The sequence below is a fragment of the Filicampus tigris genome, chromosome 22 (assembly GCF_054856515.1).
Source record: "Filicampus tigris isolate MCC_2025a chromosome 22, RoL_Ftig_1.0, whole genome shotgun sequence".
NCBI classification, from domain to species: domain Eukaryota; kingdom Metazoa; phylum Chordata; class Actinopteri; order Syngnathiformes; family Syngnathidae; genus Filicampus; species Filicampus tigris.
This window is the reverse complement of record NC_141238.1, coordinates 458923-483588: the sequence shown is the minus strand read 5'-3', so window position 1 is coordinate 483588 and position 24666 is coordinate 458923. Positions and strand designations below refer to the sequence as shown.

The following is a 24666-nucleotide window of genomic DNA, read 5'->3' as shown; positions in this document are numbered from 1 at the left end:
CGCTCCCGTGCGGCACACGCCCACGAGGTCGGCACGCAGAGGGGACGCGCATGCGCGCGGGGAGCCACGCGAGGGAAGCGATTGACAGGTGGAGGGGCGTGTCCAACACGCGGATGGGGTGATTGACCGCCGACGCGGCCAATGACCGTTCGCGTCAACCTTGACCACTTTGTTGTCAATTGTTACACGCGTGTTTCGTGTGTGAATACCCGAAACTGTTGAATGTAACTGCTCCGCAATGTTTACACGGTTAGCTTTTCGTCATTAAAAATGTATTCAATGTCAATATTGACCCGAGCAGGAACTGAATTGGATTCGCGTGCCTTTGCCTCCCTCTAGCGGCTCACTGCGAGATGTGAGCCTTTCCGAGCGGCGCGCAAGTCGAGGCGCGGCTCGTCGCGGGGTGAACCTAAACATTTGACTCCGCCCACAACGACTCTGAGCGCCTTCTTGATTCTTTTTTGTTACACCATTTCCTTGGTGGCTTTAATGACGCGCCGTTTTAGGACGCTACGCTTACTTTTTCACACTTTATTTAACATGTACAAATACAACTCTCAACCCTCAGTCATTCGGGGCGTAGCTATGAACTGTTGGACGGAAGTGGTCGAAGCGGGTGGCCATTTGACGTTGCAGGGTTGCAGAGCCACGAAAGCTAGTAGAGCGTGTACGCGGGCCCTGAAAGCGGTGGACTTGATGTTGGTTCGGAGTGTCTTGGCCATTGGGTTCGAAAGTTGAGGTCAAAAGACATCAAGCAATATGTAGAGCGCACTCCCCTGTATGGTTGAGGTTAGTACTGTATTTAGGTTTACCCATTTGCAAGTGTCATGTGCTGTCTCTACTTGTCCACAAGAGAGCAGTGTAGTACAACAAATGATTTCTATTTCAATAACGAGCTCCCGTAATACATCAGAAGTAATAATGTCTAAGTGTCATCATTTTCATGTATGAAACACATCGGCGCTCATGTTGGAGCGTTTAGCTTCTGTGTTTGCGCCACTTCCTGTTTTATTGTGAAGCCTCCTCTCCGCTGTTTTGTGCCTGATTGGCGGATCACCGCGAGTTGGACACCTGCGCACCTGCACTGTGATTAATTATTATCGGCTCTCGCCCTTTCACTCGTCTTCGTGTGTTGACCTTGGCCTTTTTCGTCGAATAATTTCTTCTCTTTGCCCAGTTACTTAGTTAGTTAGTAAGTAATGAGTTAGTGCGTGAATTCGTATTCATTGAGTTAGTTTGTTGTGGTTCTGTCTGGCCAAAATGCCATTAGCGCTTCCGTCGTTGGACAGGATGGCGTAGATGACGACATTTCTTTTAATTTGTATGGTATTTTATGAACATTCCAAATACCTTTCACACTACTTCAACTATAAGCAAGAAGGTAAGACATATTTGAATATTTTGTTGAAGACGTGTTATTAAAAAAACCAAAAACAAACGTGTGCCTGAAAAAAAATATATACTGTCATTTCAAAATTCAATTGGGGTTTCTTTCCTTGGTGGAAGTGGTGGTGATAGTAGTAGTAGTAGTAGCAGCAGTACGGTATTATTCATATTATTTGATTTGAGTCAAGTTAAAGACAATTGTGAGACTGCCCAGCTTTATGTTTCATTATTTTGTTCAAGCTGTGTTGTTCTTGAAAAGCCCTAGTTAAACAAACGTGCAGATTTTGAATCTTGGAATAAACGTAACAATTGAACATTTGTACGTACCTAAGTAATAAAAGTATGAAACACACACAAATGCTGGCTCACTAAATAACATCAAATGTGAGTGAGGCCACGACTCCTTTTTTTACAAAGTTATCTATGCATTTTTTTTTGAAGCGGGATAAATCCAACCAAAAAGTTGCTTTACACACAAATCATTTTCCAGTCTTTGTGTGCATTGTTTCAGTGTTTTGGGGTCCAAACATCAAGCATATCAAATGATTTCTGCCATTTCTTGATCATTTGGGCGTGCACACTTGTGCTGTGTGGCCTTCGGGTATGATCGGTCGCTGGTAATTGCTTGGCAGGCTGAGATGGAGCCGGTGAGGCGTTCCCTTGACCCCGGGACACGACCTCTGCGGGGTGCCTCAGTAATGAGGGGAGGGCGGGCCGGACGCTGACCATGAGGATGCATGTCGGACACAACGAGTGCCACACTTTTTTGTGCAACAATATTTCATTTCGTATTTGTTGTTGGGCAAAAAAAAAGCCCTGCAATATTTTCTAACAATAATGAAGCTGTTTTTTATCCCCAACAGTCAGTCAGCTAAAATGGATGTATCGGTTTTATGTAGATAAGAATTCATTTCTCATGACATCATTTCTTGATTGATTTATTGTCAATAATAAAGAAAAAATATTAGTACGTTTCATAAATACTTAGATAAATTATAGTTTAATCAAAAATAACTATTAGCATAATTATAGTTTCATGAAAAATTCTTCGAATTACACAGAAACAATACAACAAAGAATGAATGGAAAGCAAACTAGTTGAATGAAATTCATGCCAAAATCAAAATATTCTTGCAACTATAAAAAACAAAATATGAGAATTCATGTTTGTAAAACCAACTCATTTTGCATTCACGTTTTCACGCCCGTTTTTGTGCGAATGACCTTTTGTCCATCTTTTAAACCTCGAGCATGACATTTTGCCGGTCCTCATCGAAGGCTTCATGTTGAAGGCGCTCGTCCAACTTGTGTGATGTCTGCCGGCACATTGCTCGTTTGCTCTCCTCTCGCACACTTCAAATGCCCCCCACCACCAATTTCCCCTCACCATGGCCTGCTGCGCTTTTAATGGTCACCAAAGAAGGAGGACGTTGGCGCCTCGGTGCCCTCGTACGACTTGACAAACTGCCGTCAAAAGTCGACACCCACAAAAAAAAACAATGAAACAATTAGATATTGCAGTATTTTGTGGGTATACATACAACCCCGACTGTATTGCAGATTTTTAAGTAATCAAAATTTTTTGAATGGGTTTTTACAGTGTACACATGCAAGTTGGAATGTTTGGAGCCGCACCTTCGGAGTACGACTGCGTTGTGCCACATCATGCCGGGAGGCAGCACTGAGCTCTACTGCAAGCGATGCAGCGTCAAAAAGAGCAAGAAGAAGAAGCAGAGAAGGTAAGCGTTGCAGTATACTTTGCTTGTTTGTATGTGTTGCTCCGCCACATGTGTGTTAAATAGTCGCTGTTGCCATTACAGTAACGTTGATGCTAATTTATATTAGCTCATCTATGGTGTTTCACATATGTTAGCATTAATATCCATGGAAGGATATCCCTGCAGCCAAATGAATTCTAGGGTTAGGTCGGATGAACGTTATATTTTCAGGCTAATTTCCCCCAATTCTACTCTGATTTGTATCCATTTCTGTCTTGCCTGCTTTGAATTTGTCATTGTGGTGTGGTTGTGAGGAGCTGCAGGCTGGTCTTTGGCCTTTAGGTGGCAGCAGCGTGCCATGACGGCAGGGCCGATGACAGTGGCTGTAAACAAAAGAGGAACATTTAGGCCTCATTATTTCTTCTTCTTTGGTCTTTCCTCACGCTGTCTAGTCAAAGGGAGAGAAAAGAATCCCAAAGTTGACTCGTCTTGTTGTCAAAGTTTGATGTTTTTTTTTTGTTGTTTTTTTTTGCTCGCTGTTGTTTTGCCACTAATGCCGGCTGCTGCGAGGTCGCCTGGCTTTAATTGGCAGCCAGGAATTATTGCTGTTGTGATGCTTATTTCGCCTCTTTTTGGAATGTAATACCGACGTTTGTGTGTGAATATTTGCTTTTTGAAAGTAGAGCACAATCAGCGGTGCGCGCGTTCCGCTAATCGTAATTAGTCAAGCTAACTGACGTCTGCTCTTTTCCGACAGTTGATTCCTGACATGCGGCTACTTTCCACTTTGACAGTTTTTAGCCGGCTATTGTTATAGCGTATCAGTCAACAATGTACTCTATCTTGGATTGCTACTTTTTTTTTTGAAATGTAATTGCTGCTAGCTCCCGCGAACTTGTGTTGAATTGCTAGCTAGCTTCACCAGTTCCGACAACCGCAAACTCCTTTTCGTTCACGTAACTGGAGCGGCAGTGTATCGGAAGCTTGCTCGTGCCTCCAGTTTTAGCTCGCAACGGCAAGCAAAAAAAAAAACAAAAAAAACGTAAACACTGCTTAGCTTGTTCACTTTACAGTAAGCGAATCATGGTGGGTGTTTGTGCGCGGGACGCGTGCGCCTTGGCATCACGACGGCGGAAAGTTTTAAGAGCGAAACACCTCCGAACTTAATTACCCCGTGAATAATGAATGTTTGATTGCGGAGCTCCCCCAGGCTGTCAACAGCAGATAATGTATCACAAACTTATAATGTATCACTAATTGCTTTGGCAAGAGCGCCACGATTAGAATAATGTGCTTATTAAATGCACAAATCTTATTAGGCGACAAACTTGACTGTATCGATTTTGTTTGGGTTTTTTTTTCCTGCGCCAGTGCCATTAAGGGGCATCATACACATTTGGGATTAAAAATAGATGTTTGCTCTTCATCATTACGTTGAGCAAAGCAGGTGATTATTGTAATGCGCCGAGACGCTCGCCCGGGCGACCTCCAGGCGCCGACGTTTACTCAGACGAGCAGAATTTTAATTGTTTAAGCGAGTGTTTGCCGTGGGCAGAAGGCCAAGTGGAGCCTCTTTGCTACGCTATTTATGTCCAGGCCTGTTGGACAAATTGCAATTGGACCGCTGTTTTCTCGGTGTCAAATTATTTCATTGCACTTGCTAGCCTATTGGCACTGACTTTTTTTTTTTTTTTTTCATTGTATAAATGAAAATTTGGAATACCGATAACAGGTCTGATGGATTTTTATTGCCCATCTGCTTTTTGTACAATTTCCAGCTCGATGCGTGTACGCGTGCTAATAAAGAAAGCGAACGCTAAATGCTCGCGCAGAACTGACACTCGATGAGATCCCACCGCAAATGAATCTGCGACAATGCTAACAATTGCGCCCGTTATTTATGTTTGTTCAATCATCACAATCATGGCACGGCACTTGACGAATAAATTGTGACACACACGCGTGCGCGCACACACCTTGGTGGCCTTTAACGGCGACAGGGGGTATCGAATAGGCTGGCTTGGAAAGTGCAGAGGGCTGACGCTCGCTAACGCACGCGTCACCCTGCGTTATTTATTACACACGCGCACGCAGAGCGAGCTGCGGACGTGCGTATCCAAGGCTGTGGCAGCCGTGTTGAAGCGTCCAGACAGCCAATCAGAGGATCGATGGCAGGCGTGACTTAGCCAATGACCCACTCTGTTATCTTGCCGGCCGCCCTCCATCTCTCCTGGACTTTTTCTTTTCTTTGCGGGGGCGCGGTCGCCATTGATGGGAGTTTTCGGCACGGCACCCGCACTTGTCTGTGCCTGTTAACAACCTGCTCTCTGTTCCAAAGTGACAAAATGAAGCTTTCGCTTGCTCCTCAAGTGCGCGCAGCCCAAAATTAGCAGCGTTCGGCCGGCCGTTTCCAGCGATCCCGGCCTGACGGGATTGCCACTTTGATTTGGCCAATAATCGAGGAGGCGTGTCTATCCAGCGTGGACCCACAAAAAAGTATCCTGAAGCCGTGCCTCCAAAATTGCGGTTTGAAGCAGCCATTGTCGTGGTTATTTCCAGGAATCCCGCCCCGTGGAATTTCATAGCCAGTTTGACTGACCAACATGAAATTTGGTAGATACGTTTGTCGTGAGTAAGCCCCCGAAAAAGTCTCAAGAAGCAAGATGCAGGAAGTCTCCCAATTTGCCTTCAAGCAGCCGTTTTCAGTGTCATGGTTTGGAAAATTCAGCCTCCCAAGTAGGACCCACTGAGCAATATGGTGGACTTGTCCATCATGAGTAGACCCACCAAAACGTCTCCAAGGCATGCCCGCAAAGACACGAGGAGACCTTTGTTTCGGTACGAAACCGCATTGTAGGAATTTTCTCCTGATCATTTTTATTTTTTGCCAAATTCAGCCCCCGCAGCAAGTTTGACGAACTGAATTTTGGTAGGCACGGCTATCACGGCTAAACCCACCAAAAGTCTTCTGGACGCCGTGTTTGAAAAAAGACTTTTGCGCTCTTGCATCCATTAAGGGGCGTTTTGATTATTTTCCAAGCATCCCTCGAAAACAAACAAGAGATTTTGTCCCTACTGCTGCTAAATTGGAACTTGGTATACCGGATGAAAGGATTCTTTTTTTTTTTTTTTTTGCTTTGCTAGTTGGCTGAAAAACTTTCCGTCACCGACTCAACCCCCCCACCTCTGTAAGCGCCTTCCCCGGCAGCCGGTCGTCAGGTTTTCCCGCTCTAATGAACCTGGGGGGTCTCAGGGCAGCTTCTCCGGGCTTGATTAGGATCCTCATTAAAGAAAGGTCCGCAGCAGACTCCCCTCCCCTTCCCCGCCGTGCCCTCTCCTCCGTCCACCTCCCATTAACAACCCCCCCACCCCCCCCCACCGGCTCCCACCCTGTCAAACAGAGTGGCGTTTTTAATTACGCCAACACCCACAGTCCTCCCCGTCCACGTGTGTTTGTGGTCACCTCGGAAACTAATGAAGACGCTTTGTGTGTGCGTGCGTTGCAAAGTTGGCAGGAAGCCTCGCCGCGAACACACGGCCTTTAATGTCGGACTCATTGTCAGGCCTCCACCAAGGCACTAACGAGCAACAACGAGCGGTCCAAAGAGAGGACGGGGAAAGGAAGGAAGGAAGGACGGACGGAGGCAGCGAGAGACGCTAAACGAGCGTTAGGGAAATGAAAGCGCCGAATGCTGCGGCGCGGCGTATTTTCTTTTTTTTTTTCCTCCTCTCTGGAGTCGACGTCGAGCAGATGAGATCAACGGCATTGGCGCCGATGCTCGGGTGGGGGGGGCGGGGGGGGTCCGAAAAACAAACATGAAATCTGATTACATCGGAGACGAGGGCTAATCTCTCCTCAGCGCTTCGCCGGCTAATTCCCAAAACAATGCGGCAGCTTGCTACCGGGGTCGGACGCAAAACGTCGTCGCGAGGCCCGTAATGCTGCCGCTATTTGGTGAATGGCGCCAAATGGGTCGGAAACACGCTGGCGCTGCGGCGGCGGCGGGGACCTCCGCCAAGGCAGAGCGATGCCACATCATCGCGTTTTTTTTTCTTTTGTCAACTTGAATTTCAGAAGTCTACTTGACCGCAATGCCATCCGACAACAAGTTTTGGGAGGGATTTTAGCAAGAGTGATGGAATCATGGTACGTACAAGATTTGCTTCCGCGGGCCACATTCAAATGACGTGGCGGGCCGCATCCGGCCCCCCGGGCCTTGGGTTTCGACTCCTGTGCCGTGATGTCACTTCAGAGATTGGCTGCTAAATGCAAGAAACGTTTGAAGATAACCGCCAAAAATCTGCAGAGATTATCAAGTGGCATTTTGGAGCGCCCTGTCGTTGGCCGTGAGTGCTCGCGTGTCAAAGTGAGGGTGGCAGAAACTCTGCGCCGGGTCCGTCTTTTGCTTTAATCACCTCTTGCTTCCGTTTTCCGTCAAAGCGCTTGTGGAGGTCACCCCAACGTTTCCTTTTCTTCTCCGAGTCGATTTGTGTCCCCGCCCTCCATCTCGGCATCTTTCCGCGCGGTCGGGCACGGCGGCGCGCTGGAACGGCGTCTAATCGCAAGGTATTTTTAACCGCCGAGCGCCATCCCTGATGGAATCTAATTAGCCGGCGCGAGCGGGGACCCACTGAGCTGGATGAAGCGGAGAAGTCGTCCGCCGACGCCGACTAGCGCTTCGTTCAAGCGCGGCTGATGCGTTGCGATCATTTGCAAAAAGAAGGCTTTCGTCAGAACCTCAGCGGCTTCAACGCGGAAGACTAGTTTTGGCGGGGGGGGGGGGGGTCATTTCTTGCCCACTAGAGTGTCCGGCACTAACCCGCGCCGCCATCTTAAATGTCAACCAGCGCATTAGCATTTCGCCGCCCCGCTCGGCTGTCAGTCTGCATTTTATCTTTAACGCCTCCTGTGGCGTGTCACCTCACCTTCCCCGATTAGCCGTTGCGCTAACACGCGGCAGTCGGCGGGGGCGGGGTTGGCCTGGCTTGGCTTGGGCTCGGTTGGGGCTTGGAGGGGATTTGTCGGCGCCGTAGTATACAGGGCTAGTATTGCGGCGTTTGGTCGGCAAAGAAAATGGCCGACGACCTCCAAGCCCGTGCATCGGCTTGCCGGTCATCGGACCCGCAAACTGGGAAACGTTTCTTTCTTTTGCTCTTGTAAAGATTTTAGCAAGCAGCCCGATTCCTTGTCGGCTCGCTCCAGTAGCCCGTCTTCCGTCTGAGGCGTTTGCCAGCTTTCGGGATTCGCTCGCCTCGGCTCAGCCTCGTTTTTTTGGCAGCCGCATGAAAGAAGACGAGGAGAAGGTCCGCTCGAGCGTTCTCTTTTCTACGGCCTTAAAGTGTTGTTTTTTTTCTCTCTCCTGCTTTTAATGAGGATGATAATATGTCAGATTTTCTATGCCGCGTTTCAAAGGACGGAAGGACGCTTCGCAATAACCCGTGGGGGTCATTAAAATTCAGAGTGTTGTAGGACCAGGCTTGGGTGTGTTTTCCTTTTGCGATGCCAGTGCCAAGCCTGCGTTTTTCAACCAGAGAAAAGGACGAGCGACGCTCCAAGCGCCAGGTCATAAAGCTTCGGTAGAGTCGTCGCCTCGGACCGAGCCGTGACTCCGAAAACGAAATCCCGTGCGTAATTTCCCCTAGATTACGGCAAAGCGCTACCTTGTCTAAATAAGGGAGGGCGGCTCTCTCTTTTCAACATTGAGGTGAATGCAAATGCTAGTCAGCCAGCCTGGCCTCCCCCCAAAATCCCCAGAAAATGTGTTTCTTTTTTTTCAAATCCAGAAAATAACATTCTATGATGATATACTTTTTTTCGTTTTTGCGTCATGATTTAAAGCTGCAATTCAAGCAGTTGTGCTGCTCCTTGTGCTGCGTCCGCCACGGCCACGGGGGGGCAGTGTAACACAGTCGTGCAAACAACAGTCGCCATTTCAAATCACGATTAGCATGGCTAATTGTTCGCATATCTAGAGGAATTTCTGTGTTAGCATGAAGCTAGTGGCATTTTCAAAGGCAATGCTACAATACGCCAATGTTTCAAATCCACAAGATGTAATTGCTTTTATTTTGTGCTTAACTCCAATTGAGCGCACCTCCAGTTTGAGCTCTCAAGTCAAAGCAAAAACATCAGCCGAACAACAGCTCCTAAGTCGGGTCACGTGTATCTCAAGGAACCGCTGTGTAATGCGCAGGAATTAAAGACAGAGAAAAATCAACTAAAATAAAACGGCAAATGGGAAAGAAGTCCTTTTTTTACGACTGCGTCCACGGCAGCTTGTGTGCATGTTTCCGACTCTTTTGTGCGTCTATTTGACACCTTTTTAAAACACAGCTATTATGTGCCAAAGTGACCCTCGGGAAAGCATCAAGACGTCGTTGCGCGGGCCGCTTTGAACTTGACAATTTGTCGTCCTCGTTAGCGTCCCGCGGATGAGGTCGCTGAACCGCATTAACCTCTTTGGGCCCGCTGCATAATCGCCTTTGTTAGCGAAGCGCTGGTATTGCCGGGCTATCAAAACAATCTGCCCACGATAACGAGCCAGCGCGAACGACGCCTTGTCATTGTTGCTATTCCCAAGAGAATGTGCGGAATCTGGGAAGCGCAGCAACACGCTAGGCAACAACGGAGGACGTAACCGCCGTTGTTTTTGTCTTCTGTCAACTCTGCCCGGTCCCACAAAAGCGGTACCGTCGCTCGGTAGAAATATGCCGAGTCATTAGAAATAATTAGCGAGTGGCGACGTCTGGACTCTTTCTGTAACAGCCCAGGTTCCCAGCAAAGCGCTGACTCATAGGAAAGTAGTAACTGGTGTCAAGGAAGTATGCTGAGGTGATGCGTCTGGGCCCCCAGAATGCAATGTGTATGTGTGCCCATACGTATATACGTGGACACCAAGCCTTGGCGGCTACACTTGAACTCTCTCTTTGATGCCGACTTTTTTGCAGCGCTATGCATTTGGCTTGCTGCGCGCTTATGGCTTTTGAAGTGTGTTTAATGAAGCCCACGACCATCTGCCAGCTCACTGAAACGACACGCCAAGCCATCGCCGATGAATAACTCAAAACGTATTCATAATTGAATAAACGCATGGAAGGAAAGCGGCTCCGATTATTGTCAAGGCTGCCAAGACGGCTGACAACTTGTCGTCAGCTCTCCTCACCTTCCCCCTCCTCCTCCTGCTGCTGCCAAATATTGCCCCCCCCCCCCCCCCCCCCCCCCCCCGCCGATGTCGCCGCTAATTGAATGTCCCCGGACACAATCGAGCAGTGCGACGACCGACGTTGTACTCTGAAGTGTGCGCGAGTGGAGAGAAAATTGGCTCCCTCGCAACATTTCAAAGCTTCGGCAAACTTTCGACGGGAAGAAAGCGGAGAGGAATGTACAAAACTGTATTGCGCGCATTGCTGCTACAAGAGAATCAACCTCCAGCCGTTGCTGTCTGTAGGCCTGAAAAGCAGGATTGAAGAGGATTTAACATTCAGTCATCTTGTGCAAGAATTCAGCCCACTTGAAATACTGTCCTTCCTCTTCTCAATCTTCTTGTGCCGCCACCTCGTGGCCAGCAGTGGAATTGCACTCAAAAATAAATGGGACGGGTGCAAAATCGCCAGCGAAATCACCATTTTGCGAACCCGGAAACCGCAATGGAGGCGGTTACTGTGTTTGTTTTGAACCGGAGCGGTTTTATAATGATAGGGAAAAAAAATGCACTTGAGTCTATTTTTCAAGCATAAAATCCCAATGTTGTGCGAATACATGCGAGAAGAACATCTCTCCCCCTCACCTGCAAGTGAAGGAAGTGTACATTTTCCAAGAGCAGCGTGTGCCATTGTGCCGCGACGTGCCAGGCAGGCGGCGCGCGGCGAGCGCCCGCCCGCCAGCGAGCCGGATAAAACCTCCCACGGACGGCTTTCACGTCGCTCTTCAAAAGGACGCCAAAGCCTTTTAATTCATCCGCACTGAAACCACACGCATATACGTGTCACACACACACACACAACGCCACGCATGCGGCCACGTAATTGCCTTGACAGAATTAAGGGCGAAGTGCACGTCGTCGCCACTGATGAGATTCCATTAGAAGCCATTACGTACGAGAGCAAAAAAGGGAAAAAAAGGAAAAAAAAAAAGTCCTCGTTGAGTCGCGTGGGAGCCGTCGATGGCCAGCCCCCGCCTCCTCTTCTCTTGTGCACCAACACTAATGGACGCGCAGGCGCACCAGGAGGCGGAGCCTCCTGACGGCCCTCGTGGCGCTCGGCCGCTCGCTGGAGTGTGTGGAGGCCGCTCGTTACAGGAAGTGCGCGTGGGCGTGCGGGAGAGGACTGCTTTCACGACAAAGAAAAATACATTCTTTTCGCAACAAGTAGTATTTTTTTGTTTTTCTTCACTAAATTCTTTTTTCTTTGAAATTCAGACAAAAGTTGTTTTTATGTGAAAAAAGGAGTATTTTGCCATCTCATGTGACCCCCAAAACATTTTTGGGGCTATTTTTTTCGAGAATAAAGTCGTAATTATACGAGAATAATAAATAATAAATTGATATCCCCCACATGTGGATGCCCAGGGCCACCGCCCCTTTCTCCCCCCCCCCCCAAATGATGATGGAAATATTTTTTGTTTTGTAGATAATGTTTGCAACTGTAGGCGAAGGCGTCACGTCATCAACAATTGTAGTCAAGCACTTCCTGGCACTCTCGTTTTCGAGCATTTTCAACTCGGGGTGTTAGAATCGCAAGCACCAAATAAAACAAAGCAAGCGCAAATTCGAGACGACAAAGATGGAGGCGTGAGTGTTCTTCATGCCTTTAAATATCACCGCGTGACATTTTGAAAAAAGAAACAGCAGACCTCCAGTACCGACAAAAAAAAAAAAAAAAAAAGGATCTTTGGAAATCTCCCACTTGGAGCGTTAAATGGCCGCTTTAATGATGGCAGAGTTGAAGTTAAGACTCGCCGGGGTGTCAGCGGCAGGCCGGGAGATTAATTTCTACCCGCTTGCCGAATGCAGGAAACATTTAACTGGTGACGTGCAGCAAATACATGTGAATGCCCCGCCGTGTGTGCGTGTGTGTGTGCGCGTGCGCGTGTGTGTGTGGGCACACATGATCCACTAAAACATCGATTTTTCCCGGCCCCCCTCGCGCATCTTTTCACAAGCCTCCCTGACTCACCCCTCTCCTCCCCCCTCTTTTGGCCCGTCGCCCGTGGTGATGCTTCACCTTTGTAACCAGGAAGTGGGCGTGTTGAGCAAGCGTGGGGGGGAAGGGGGGGGGGGCGGTATTGGTGTCATGTGCCCGCCCCCGGGGGCGGCGGTGCTGTTGCTGCTGCGTTGAAGCATCTCATCGATTGCGCTCAGAGGCTGTGGATCAAGAGAGGGGGGGGGGGGGGGGGAAGCATCTCCGTCTTCCGCATTTGATGAAAGTGGAGCGAGCGAGCGAGCGGAGGAATGTGAGAAGGATGTGAGGAGGCCACAGGGAAGGCGGCCAAAAACAAAGCGCGAACTGCGGTCCGATCGCGGCAACAAATGCAACACAATTAGCTCAGCGTCTCTGCCTGTCAAGTGCATGCCAAGGCAACTGTACTTTTGGAGTTTGAGCCAATTTCAAAACAAGCAGCAAGTCCTTTCACTTCACGCCCCTTCAAACCAAAATTGCAGTGTCTTTTGTCATGTAGATTCTTGAAACTTTTTTTTTGTGTGCTTCGACTTTTGATAGACCAAATTTCAGCTGGCTCCAGGGGCTGAAATTTTCCCAAAATGATTTCAGAGGGCGAGGTTCCATGAAGCCGACCCCCAAAAAACGAAAACACCGTGTCTTGAGACTTTTTTTGTGGGTCTCCTCATGATGGACAAGGCGACCAAATTTCACGTTGGCTTTAAGTGCTGCATTTTCAAAATGACCTCTCGTCATTTTTGGTACTGGAATATCGTCTGTAGGGTGTTTTTTGAATTGATTCTTTTTTTTGTTCGGCAGTCAACACTATCCATCAATGTGCACATTTGGTGTCCCGCCCGGTCTGGACCGTGTCACCCGATTGGCTGCCATGACAACGGCCAACCCCGGACGACCGCTCGTCTCTCCTTCGGATCGCCGCGTTCCGTCTCCAAGATTAGCTCGCTTGACATTCGACAGACTTTGCCACGCATACATTTGAATACATCAGAGCGCGGCTTTTTTTTTTGGGGGGGGGGGGGGGGGGGGGGGGTGGGGGGGAGGGATACCCAGCTGCCGCGCCGCGCTCCTCCATCACACACCAGTTAGCCTTGTCGGAGGTAATTAAGGCAGGAAGCATCTGGTCTGCGCGCCTCGCACCTGCTGCCGGCCTGACCGCACATGACGGGGGCCTGAAATTGTCGAGTCCAGGATGTGTCGCTCGTGCGCGGGTGACGTGACCGGGGCCGACCCACCCCCCCCCCCCGCCAAAACCGACCGTCTCGCTGTCATGCGCACCTCAGGCCTTCCGCGTGCGTGGGCAAAAATGACTCAAGTCATAATCTTTCAAAAATACATTTGTAAAAAAAATAGTTGATTTTTCAGCAACAAGCGGGCGTTTTTTAGAATACGACAAAAAGTGACCAAAGAAAGGTGTCCTCTAGTCCTCCAAGCGCTCATTTGGGTTACGAGTACAAAAGGCCAACACTGGCCAGGAGCTGCTGTCGACCGCAGCTCACGCTCGCGCAAAGACTGAGTGGCCAACCGGACTCGTCACTCACCAGGCCACGCCCCGAAAAGGCGCACGGCAAACACACGAATGCTACAGTTGATTCGCTGCTTGAAAATGGCGACTTCTATATTTGCCTTTGCTGTTTTTGTGGAATAAAAAGAGGCATTCCAAATGTCCGAATGGCATTTCGATTTCACTGAAAATGGATTTGGCCGCCGAGTCGGGGGACTTTGGAGTGAAAGTTTGGTGCCAGGCCGCGATTGGCCCGTGGGCGACGGGGACGCGCCAGCGGCACAATGAAGCTGTTCATCAAAGTGACGGCGCCAACTGGCCGCCTGTCTTGCGAAAACACCTGCTGACACGCGCTCGCGTGCGTGCGTGCGTATTAATGATTGCTCCCCAGACCCGATTGTGATTTCCCTTAATGATGCTTAAAAGTGCCATATTGTTGTGTAATTGTGCCATTGGAATCCAAATGTGATCGGATCGGTTGCGTGAAGGCGCGCTCACACACAGCCGCGAGCTGAAAAGCCGTCACATGGATAAAAAATATCATAATGTTGCCATGTAATATTGATCTTGATCTCAATCGTAATTAGTCGCTTTGCTGCTCATTGAGCTTGCAGATGCTTTGGAATTATTACATTGGGCTTCATTTTTTTTCATTTGTAGTCTCTATTTTTACATTTGCTTCTATTTGTTCAAAGAGTGATTGAGATCAATTTATTTGATATTTACATGAAAACAGAAGAGTCTTGAATGTATCATTTTTAAAATGTTTTAGATTTTCTATCTTATTTGCATTCGAGTTCATTTTGTGTTTTGGATATATTTATTTCCGTTTTTTAAGATGCATCAACTTAATTTCATTGTGAGGATAAGCGGTTTGGATGATGGATGGATGTATTCATTTTACTTTGGGATTTTTTCTTTTTTTTTCACATTTTCTTTGCATTTTTAATTGGATTTGTTTTGGGCATATGTATTTTATTGTTGCTGTAAAAAATTTATTTTTATTTTTATATATATTTCCCCCTCATCATATGGCCATAAGTGTCCCGCGACCTTTGACCTCTATCTCCCTTCAACCCGGTTGCGGTCCATTTGCCCGAGCGCTCAACTCCGAGCTGAATCTTGAAAAAAAAAAAAAGAAGAAAGGCGATGGTGGAAAACAAGTTGTGAGCGCGCTGGCTGGCGTGACGGCGGCGCCACCGAACGGGAAGCGCGCTTGTTTGACGGCGCGCCGGCCCCGTCGCGCCTGTCGCTCATCCATCACACCTATTGATCCTCGGAGACGTCAGCAGAGCTGGCCGCGCGGAGGTGTCTTGGCGTGTCATTCATCCATCTGCCGCCATCGATTCGCCGCTGAAATATACCACTGTTTATTCACATTGGGGTGGCGGCAACCCGCTGCAAGACGCATTGATTTGACACGGCGTGGACGGACGCCGTGTCGGCGTTTCTTTCGCTCCCGCCGACCCGTCAGACTTTTGAGCCTCATCCGTCAAGGCCGAAATGAGCGCATTAGTCAAAAACGATGACACCGGCTCATTTGTTTCCCAACTTCATATTTCAGGTGCAACCGAGTGATTAATGCTCGATTTGCAACGTTTAAAGGCGACGCGCGTCGTTGCGTTGACATTTTAAGAGCTTGTATACAAACAACAGCCCACCCATCAAGAGCGCAAATGAAAACAAAAATGCGCAAATGTGGCCGTAACTCTCCAAATGTCTCCTCGGTGTTGTCGCGAGTGGGCTCATTTGCATAATCCCGCCCCCCCCCCCCCGCACAGAGTTTGGCCGCCGGTGACTCGGCGGCCAGACTGGGTGAAGATCAAAGTGATCAACATAGTCAAATGTTGACAGTTCTCGGTCGAAATTGTGCTTGGTTTCTTCAAAATGAAGAGTTGGAAATTCAATTCAAATATCAAAGGTGTACACGCGCCAAACGGCAAAGAAATAAATAAATGCGGCGCATAAAGCGAAAGCCTGAACATGTTGTGATTCAGTCATCCAACGAGTTCATGCGTGAGACAAACTTGTCTCGTTTGTCGCCGCGTGAAATCTGCCTAGCAACAAGTGACCAAGTGAGAATCTGACATGTTGTTCTTTGATAATTAAAGCAGAGTCAGCAGTTAAATGCGGCTGCGCTTGTCGTTGAGCGTCTGGGGCAGCGCCCTGTGAATTCTGCCTAGTGACCGAAGAAAATTCTCGATGGCTTCAGGTCAGAAAAAAGAAAAAATAGTCGGCGAAAGAGAGAAAGTTGGGCAGGTGTATGCGTGTCCGGCGCCGTGCCCGCTTTTGCCACATCGCCTTCTGGCCTCCCCCCGTGGCTCTTTTGTACGGTGATTTGCAGCCGCTCCGGCGCTGCCTTGTTTCGCCACGCTGACCTTTAAAAGTGAGTGATGGCGCCTCTTATTGCGCGCCGGGCAATAACTGTCGGCACGCGGCTAATCTTGGCCGGCGCGCCTGTCAAATCGGCTTTTTTCCCCGCGTGTCGGTGTTGACGGCACGGGCGCCAACACGCGTGCGCGCTAACGACGACTCGGGCGGCGGCGGGGGACCGAGATTCGTAACCTTTGCGAGGCCGGGGGGGGGGGAAGGTTCAAGGCAGAGCCGGAAATAGAGCAAATGTGGCCCGCCCGCTAATGCGGCCCACCTGAGGTCACATGACCTGCGGCTGACCTTTGGCGCCACCTGCGGTTCCCTCTGCAGCGGTGGGTCGGGACCCAAACGTGGGTTGCGCACAGCCGCTAAAAAATGACGTGATGGCCTATTTGACCAAAGTCACGAGGAAGGCTTCCCTGTTGACCCTTCAAACCCTTTCTGCCGGAAGTTGCGCAATCGCGGCGGGAACCCGGACAGTTCCTGGAACGGTTTCAAGCTGGAATGGAATTTGACGCCGGCAGTGTTTCCGCCGTTTTTATGAATGAGTCGGAAGACATTTCTGAGCGGGAGCCGGCGGCATCGGCGGATTTGCGGCACCTGCCACCGTCGCTCTTCATCACGCCGCTGAGGCGGCGCGCTCCCGTCACGCTGGCCCCGCCGCCGCCGCCGCCGCCGCCGCTTTCCATTGCCGTCACGCCGTCAGTCGCAAGTGAGCGCTTCTCTTTCTCCTTCTTGGCCTCGCGTCAGCGTTTTGGCAGGCGGCGCTTGCACACTTGAACGCAATCGAAGCGCTGGCGCCTCCTAGCTTATCTTTCGTCGCACATTGGGAACGGACGCGTGCGCGCGCGTGTGCCTGACATGTCGGATAGTGGCGGACAAATGTCAGCGCGCGCGCCGACACTTTCAAGTCCAAACTCGGCCAGTGTTTGAAAATTTCCCACATAACGAAGGCCAATCAATCAATTCATCCAGCCATTGATCCGTCATTCCACCGAAGCGTTTTTTAGCAAGACTTTATTCCTATAATATTACACCTTGTATATCCTTTCAAAAAATGCCTTTTGTCCTCGTCAAAATAGGAATTCATTTCTGTCATAATGACCTTAAATGCAACAAATGTAATTCTGCCTGGAAAACGTTGAGTCACATCACAGCTTTGAATTGGCCTCAAGTAGCCAAGTAAGCTAGCTAAGCTAGCTTATGTATGTTTGATTTAGGTGGGGTTTTTTTGTTTGTTTTTTTACGATAACAATGAATTGCACGTTAGTCGCGGCCGGCGAACCCCCGTTTGAGAAGCGGCGCCGCGAAGAAGGAGCAAGGAAAGTCGGACGAGCGCTAAGTGGGTCGTCTTGGTTCTCGGCAACGCCGGCAGCTCGAGCGTGTTAAAAATGCAACGCAGGCACTTTTGGACTTGCGAGCGGAGTGGGGGGAAAAAGAAGCACCTGCACTCTGAATGAACTTTGAGCGTGCAGAGGGATTTGTGGCAGAAGCTCCTCCCGCCGCCTGGACTCATCGGCCATGAAAGCGGAAGCGCTCGGTCCCGAGTTGCTCGGCCGGCGCCGGCGTGTGGCTTTCGCAACGCGTTGGCTGCCAACTTCTCCTTCTCTGAAGGCACCTCGCCTTCAAGTCCAGCGGACAGCATCGCGTCAAAACGGCTGAAAATGGCCGACATGTCTCCGTTCTTTCCCCCGCGAGACGCCCACCCTTGCAAAAACCCACTTGACCAAAATATTTGTCAGTGGCGCAAAACGCTTGGACCCCAGTTGACCAAATGAACTGACTTGCGCTTCATGTTTTGTGACCGATCCAACCGTCCCACGTTCCGACAATCGACTAGCTAGCCCGCGCGGGCGCAATATCGAACTTTGCTTTTGAAGCCCCTGTTGGCCGCTCGGCCTGTTCACGGATCTCGGGTGTCAAGCGCGCGGCCGGGTCGGCGTGCGCAGCCCCTGAAAAACATCGCCGGCCTTTGACAAACGGCCCCCCCCCCCCCCCCTCCTCGCTCGTCTGCGCGGCGGCGGCAACGCCGATATCTTACGGAATTCAAGCGCTGACAGGTTATCATAATCCAATTTCAGAGACAATGGCGGCAAGCGCCTCGCGGCGCTCCGAGGGGGGAATGGAAAAAATATGCACCCCGGCGGATTAAATTACGCAGGAAGAAATAATTAGAAGCGACGTTAGAAAAATCTCTTTTTGTGTTATTGCGAGTGCGGCGCGCTATTGTGCACTTGTCAACAGCCGCGAGGGCCCGCTGGATGTGTTATTATGTACGTACGCATTTGGCAATATCGCCACCCAAAATGATCATGTCACCCTCTAATGAAGTAAGGCCTCTTTGGCATTTCCTGTCAACGGGGGCATATTACGCTTGCTTTACTTCATTTGATTTTTGGGATCACAATTGAAGTGTTCCCAGGTGCCTCGGCTGAAATTTCAGCGCTCTTGGCAAGTGACGGCAATAAAAATAAGAGCCTCAATGTCACTGCCTGACTTTTCCCAAAGTGACCTAAAATACTCCAAACCGAGTCAAACGGTGCCGGGTGCGGCGTTTCATCACCGCCGAGCGCGCAAAAAGCGAATATGACAAATATTTCCGGTCATTTTGGATTTGAGGGCTTCCAGCGACCCGGAATTTTTATTTGCATTAGGTTTGCATCAGATTTACGCTCGCACGCTTGCGATCCGACAGGCCATGCATGACACGCCTACGGCACGCAAAAGGCGTCGCCCTTTGTCTTGGCCAAGTCCAAAGTGAAGCCGTCATTCGGTCTTTGTCGAGCGCCACGTTTTGGCCTACAACTCGGATGCCATTTTTCTCTGAATGTAAACCATTCAAAATGGTTTTATGATTAAAAGTAATGGAGTCTGGGGAAAATAATGTGACATATTTTTGGATTAAAGACGATAGATGAAATATTCAAAAGATAGGAAATAATTGTATGTTCGGATAAACAAAAAATGCAATCCAAAATATTGTCGATGGTCAGTGCTGCATTGATTTCTTGTTGGTTCTGCTGTTAAAAGTTGCAGAAGGCAGCAGAAGTTTGTGCGAGCTCAGGTGGCCGCCCGCCCCCTGGAGTGCGACCCCCTCCCCCCCGCCGCGCCACTTGCGGTCGTCACGGCGACCGGCCCGCGGGGGGCGATCATGGCTTCGGCAAAGCGCCGTCGCAAACCGGACCAAACCGCGCTCGCAAAATTGTCCTCCTTTTGTCCCCCGAGCGAGCGAGCGAGCAATGCGGCTTTGTCGGCCAATCGCGCTGTTGGCTGTGGTTGGCTAGCTTGAGCCTAGCATATGGTACCCCGAAGGCGGCGTTATCCCCGCGCCGCTCATCATCAATAGCGGATCGGCGTCATCTGTCGGAGCCGCGGGGCTGCCACGCTTTTGGATTTTGGGGCTTCTGGGCGGGGCTGCCTTTGGGGTCGGAGCGACTTCAGCTTGCCTTTTGCAAGGCGGCGGTCAAGCATCAAGTCAAATGTGGACTTTGCCACAGGTTCCATAAAGTCAAATTTGGCTAACTCATTATCATTTTATCCCGAACAATAAATCCAAGAACCAATGGGGGAAAAGCGCAACAAATGCGACGAGGCATCTGGTGGCGTAAGCGCTTGGGCCGGTGGTCTACTTTGTACTTTGCGCCGCGGAAGTCGGTTGTTGGTTGCGAAGGCGTTTGGAAGCGGCTCCCTTCCAATGTGTCCTGTCAGACCGCGGCTTCCTTCTCAACTTCAACTCCAACGCCGCCGCCTTGTGCCGACTCCTTTCTTCCCTGGCAACAAAAAGTGACGAGAGAAAACAATGGCTTCCTTCTCCGGGATGCTAATTTCCATTCTAATTGCGTCAAAGCGCCCCCCCCCCCCCCTTCCTTTCACATGTGAGAAGCGTGTACGTGTGAGGGTGTTGATTAGATGGGGTAAAAATACAGCATGGAGGATTTTTATGCTAATTAGCCTTTAAACCTGCCTCACGTCAGCCGGCCTCTCTAATTAGCATCTTTTTTTTTTTTTGTCGACACTGAAGATGGCGCAAGGAGGCGCAGCCGCGTGAATCCCACTTTTTTTTTTTTTTTTTTCCCCCCCTCTCTCACTCGCTGTCGGTTTGCCGCCTCCGAGTTGGCGGCGCCTCCGCCGCCGTCTCTTCGCGCCTTTCGGCCGCCGCTCGTCGTCTGTCATCTCGCCACTCCTTCCTCTCTCGGCTCGTCCATCTGCTTGATGCATCTGCGCTTGCCCCCCCCCCCCTCCCAATTAGCGGCAAATATTTGCCACGCCCACCGGACACAAGATTAGGTACAAGTGCTCACTTAATGTGGCTGGGAGCTGTTCCGAATATTTTGCTGGCTTTTCCTTGTCCAAGTTTCAAGTCGGCTAAATTGATCTTAGAGCTCCGACTGTATCGACCCCCCCCCCCCCCTCGCTACTGCAGCGGGCCTAATGGCCGCCTTGTCACTTTCACAGCACACTCGGTGCTCCTTTTGTTGTCTTGGCGTGTGTTTGGCCGAAGCCAACGTGTAGTCGTCAGGGTCCACCGAGTTTTTGGGATTACGCTGCAAAAAGACGTTGAGGGGAGCGAGGCGACCCTTTCGTTTTGATTTTTTTTTTTTTTCCTTTCCACGCATCGCAGAAAAGCTTTCTTAAGCCCGTCAACCCGTTGATGGCAAAATATGAGCCGAAGAAACGGCAGGTGTTGCGTCGGAAACAATCGTCCGGGAGGCTTTTTTCCCCTTCAAGATTCGCTCCACATTTTCCCTTTTGACAAATGTACTCGCTTGTCGCCGCCTTCTTCCACGCGGCCTTTTTGTTGAACTTGTCGGCGGCGGTTGTTTGTGCGTATGACCGAGCGCCGCGTCGGCAGCCTTTTCTTGTTGATTTTCCGTTTTCGGTTTCAATTTCACGCGTGGCTTCATCACTTTTCGCGCCGGTTTGTAAACGTCGCCGGCCCATGACAATTACCGGCAATTATGCTCGTCTGCCCAAACAAACGGCTTTGTCTGCGCGTGGCGATGATGGGGGCTGGAAAAAAAATCAAAAATATGCGTGGCGGCGTCTCCAGCCGGGCTCACCTTGAAGTCGCTCAAGCCACAAATTGACAGGCCGGGAGGGAGCCGGCTGCCTTTTAGATGCCCGCAGATTAAAAAAAGAAAAAAAAATACGAAAGCGGAGCCCACACATGATGCGCCGACGCCGCGTTGCCACGGCAACAGCTGCTTTTCGATCTCTGGAGCGGTCGCGCCGGCCAGCCTGCCGGACGCTAGCTGCAAGAAACTTTCTTCATTGACTTCTCTTCAGACGTTTTGGGGCAAAAAAAAAAAAAAAAAAAAAAATCTATTTTGAGGGGTAAGAAAAATCATTTCCTACTTTGTGGGATCATAATGCGGCAACCCAAAAAGTCAAGCAAAGACTGGCGAGCAAAGCATTGTTTGTCTTCAGCGTAGGTTCCCTGACACCGAGGCGTGTCATCTGGCCACCGCTCTTTTGTTTGTCTGCGCGCTCTGACGTTGCCTGGCGACCACCGCGCAATTCGTGAAAACGGCCAAGATCTGCGATGGAAGAAGCGCGGCGAGCGGACGCCATTCAGGTGGCGCCCGCTCGCCGCGCATGCTCTGCTTCCGCTGTTTGTGGTTTCCAAAGGTCACCGGCATCGATCGGACGCTTGTGGAGGAGTTGTGCTGAAAAGGAAGCCGCCGCCGCCGCCGCGCCAAGCTAATAGGCCGCATGCGGCGCGGGGACGCGTTATCCATATCCTGTCACGTCACCTAAGGGACGATTGGAACGCGAGCCAACGGACGCAATCTCTGCAGGGCCAATTAAAGGAGACAAATTGGGCATTTGTCCCCCACAAAAAAATGTTGCGCTCAAAACATTTGCGCGGCAAGCAAGTCCACTAAAGACCCAAAGGGTCCGCCATTAGTCCGTTTTGGGAGGTGGGGGGGGGGGGGGAGTCTCGTATAACCCAGGAAGGCAGCACCCCTCCCTCCGCCGGGGGCGGGCTTAAGGGCGTGTGGCTTCAACTGGCGGAACCCAGACAGAAAAACGGTCATTGCGTTTTCACTGGCGGATGCAGCACTTCATCAACAAGACGACACATTTTGCACTCCGCACAAGTCACAATTCACATCCCTCCTCCCCTCACTTTTTCCTTCCTTCTTTCCTTCCTCCCTTCTATTCTTTGATCTTTGGTATTTTCATTTTCTTCCTTCCTCTTTCTTTTATTTTCCTCCTTCCACCTTTTTTCTTCTTTTGTCATCCTTCCTTCCTTCCTGTGTTCTTTCATTGGTTTTCCTTTCCTCTCTTTTCTTCCCTCCTTCCTCCTTTTCTTTCCTGCTTCATTCATTTTCTCCATCCTTCCTTCCTTCCTTCTTGCATTCCATCCCCCAAGTGTTGAAGTGTGTGAGCAACTGAGCCACCTGCATTTTGTTAACAAGCGACTGGAAAGTCAATTTTACATCATGTCCCCTTAAAAGTGCGAAACAATGGAGGGATGCTGGTGTGTGCGCGGGCGCACACGTGTGTGAGGACGTCAGCGAAGGTGCGAATCAAAAGCAAGACGAGGTCAAGCTGCGAAGCGGCAACCGGCGGCGCCATTGATTTTCCTCCCTTGGCCGTCAAGTGGATAAAAGAAGGCGAACAAAGAGTCGGGCGGGACACCCGCCGACCGCCGGCGCTTTCTGGCCGAGCCCGACCGCCGCGCTAAAAGCCGTCCCGCCGCCCCCCGCCGACGGCGCAGCGCTTAGGTCATCGCCTCGCTCGGGGGCGAAATACAGCCTCCGCTCTGGAAAGACGCCGACCGACGCGTGACACATTTGACCGAAACCCTCCAACAGCCGATGATGTCGCGGTGAAGCAGCATGTGGCTCGCCGTCCGAGATTTGTTAGTGCAATGACCTCGTTTCACTTCAGTGGCTGCAAAATAATACATTTGTCACAAATAACGCGCAGTGAGACCTTGACTTAAGATCAGTAATCATTCAAATAAATGAAAAAAAACCAAACATACAAAATAATCAAATAATCCATGGGGGATTGCCTAAAATAAAATGTGAATTATGTGGCGGTGCGCTGCGGCACTTTTGCTGGCCCGCCCCAATGTTCAACTTGATTGAATTAGCAGCAGCTCGTTAAGAAAGGCGTCTTCATTCAATAAAAAACATGTCGGCCGTTAGGTAACGTTCACAAGCAATTAGGTGCTCCTAGTTGTTGTCTGCGGGGGGGGGCGGGAGGGCGCTTGCGCCCATCTGCCAGATGCAAACAGGTGGGCCCCTGTTGCCACGGAGATCTCGCCATTAATTCAAGTTTCGCTGTTGCCATGCAAGGAAAATTTCAATACGGGGCTGCCTTGACATACGGGATATCGATGTTTTGGTTGTTGTTTTTTTGTTTTGCGTTGCGTATCAAATTTGGAATTGCGAGCGAGCCTCAGAAAATGCAACCGCTGATGCACTTTCCGACGTTTATGGAGCGGGACAAATCTTGGAGCAGGTCCGGAAGTTTGGCAGCAGCTCCAGTCGCCTTTGCAAATGTTTCAGGGGTACCGGTCGCTCTCACGCAAATTGGAGGTGACAGACACCCCCCCCCCCCCCCCCCCCCCCCCTTGTCCAAACACGCAGGCATAGTCATGAGCACACGGCCGCCATCTTTTCCTGTCGCGTCCAATCGGTCAGTCGACAGAGCGGCGGTAGATGACAGGTTCCGGGGTGATCCGCTCCGCAAATAAACATCACAGCCACCGGCCGACTTCTCGGGAAACCGCCGAGGTCTGCTTTACGTTTTTTTGCTTTTTTTATTTGCTTTTTTTTTTTTTTAAATCGGCAACGCTCGCGTCAAGAGGGGACAAGCGATGTGTTCTTGGGGCTGGGAAATGTCAGCACGGATCTTCTTGCAAAGGTTACCCCGAGAGGAGGAAGAAGACGACGGCGACTTAAATAGATTACGGCGCCGATGAAAGAAAAGTTGACCTCCTTGATGCCGATGCGACAGAGGACACTTGCAGAAAGTTTGTGATGCCGGGCTTTTTGTGTTGTACAAACATCTTTGGCAACGCCAAGGTGTTCTTTTGCTCAACACTCGGACTGTCGGAAGCGCTCAGGAAACCTCCCCAACCAATCTGGCCAATGAGGAGGAATGGCTGGGTGAAAAAAGTTCTTTTTTTTTTTCCATACACTTGCGCAACACTCCTCTGGCTCCTGTGGGGGTCACGTGAGTTCATTCTGAAGTCACATTCACCCCTTTGGGGGTCACTCACCCTCCTCCTCTGCACCAATTTGAGAAGATCTCAAAGGTCAACTGCGCATCCACCTGGTGCCGCTCTTTTGTTGCAACACACGACTGCGACGTTTTCTTTTTTCCTCCCATCTCTTCTTCTTCTTCTCAGATGTCCGAAACTAGTCCCAAGTTCCTGAGAAGCCATCCAGTACTGAGGCCTCAAAATCTTGTGCAGAGCCCCCCCCCCTAAAACAGCTGTTTAAGACTTCCCAAGTTGAAACACGCTGCCCCCTGCTGCATTGGAGTGCAATA

At 50.1% G+C, this 24666-nt stretch overlaps 1 protein-coding gene across 1 annotated transcript in view; it reads left to right on the top strand.

Annotated features, from left to right (window-relative positions):
- The first annotated feature begins 1066 nt into the window (after window positions 1–1066).
- The window catches only part of celf2 (cugbp, Elav-like family member 2), a 141754-nt gene continuing 118154 nt past the window's right edge, over window positions 1067–24666 (top strand). The window contains 2 exon segments of the mRNA XM_086022874.1: window positions 1067–1381; window positions 2987–3125. Of these exon segments, the coding sequence (XP_085879000.1) occupies window positions 1300–1381; window positions 2987–3125 (221 nt within the window). The 5' untranslated portion in view covers window positions 1067–1299.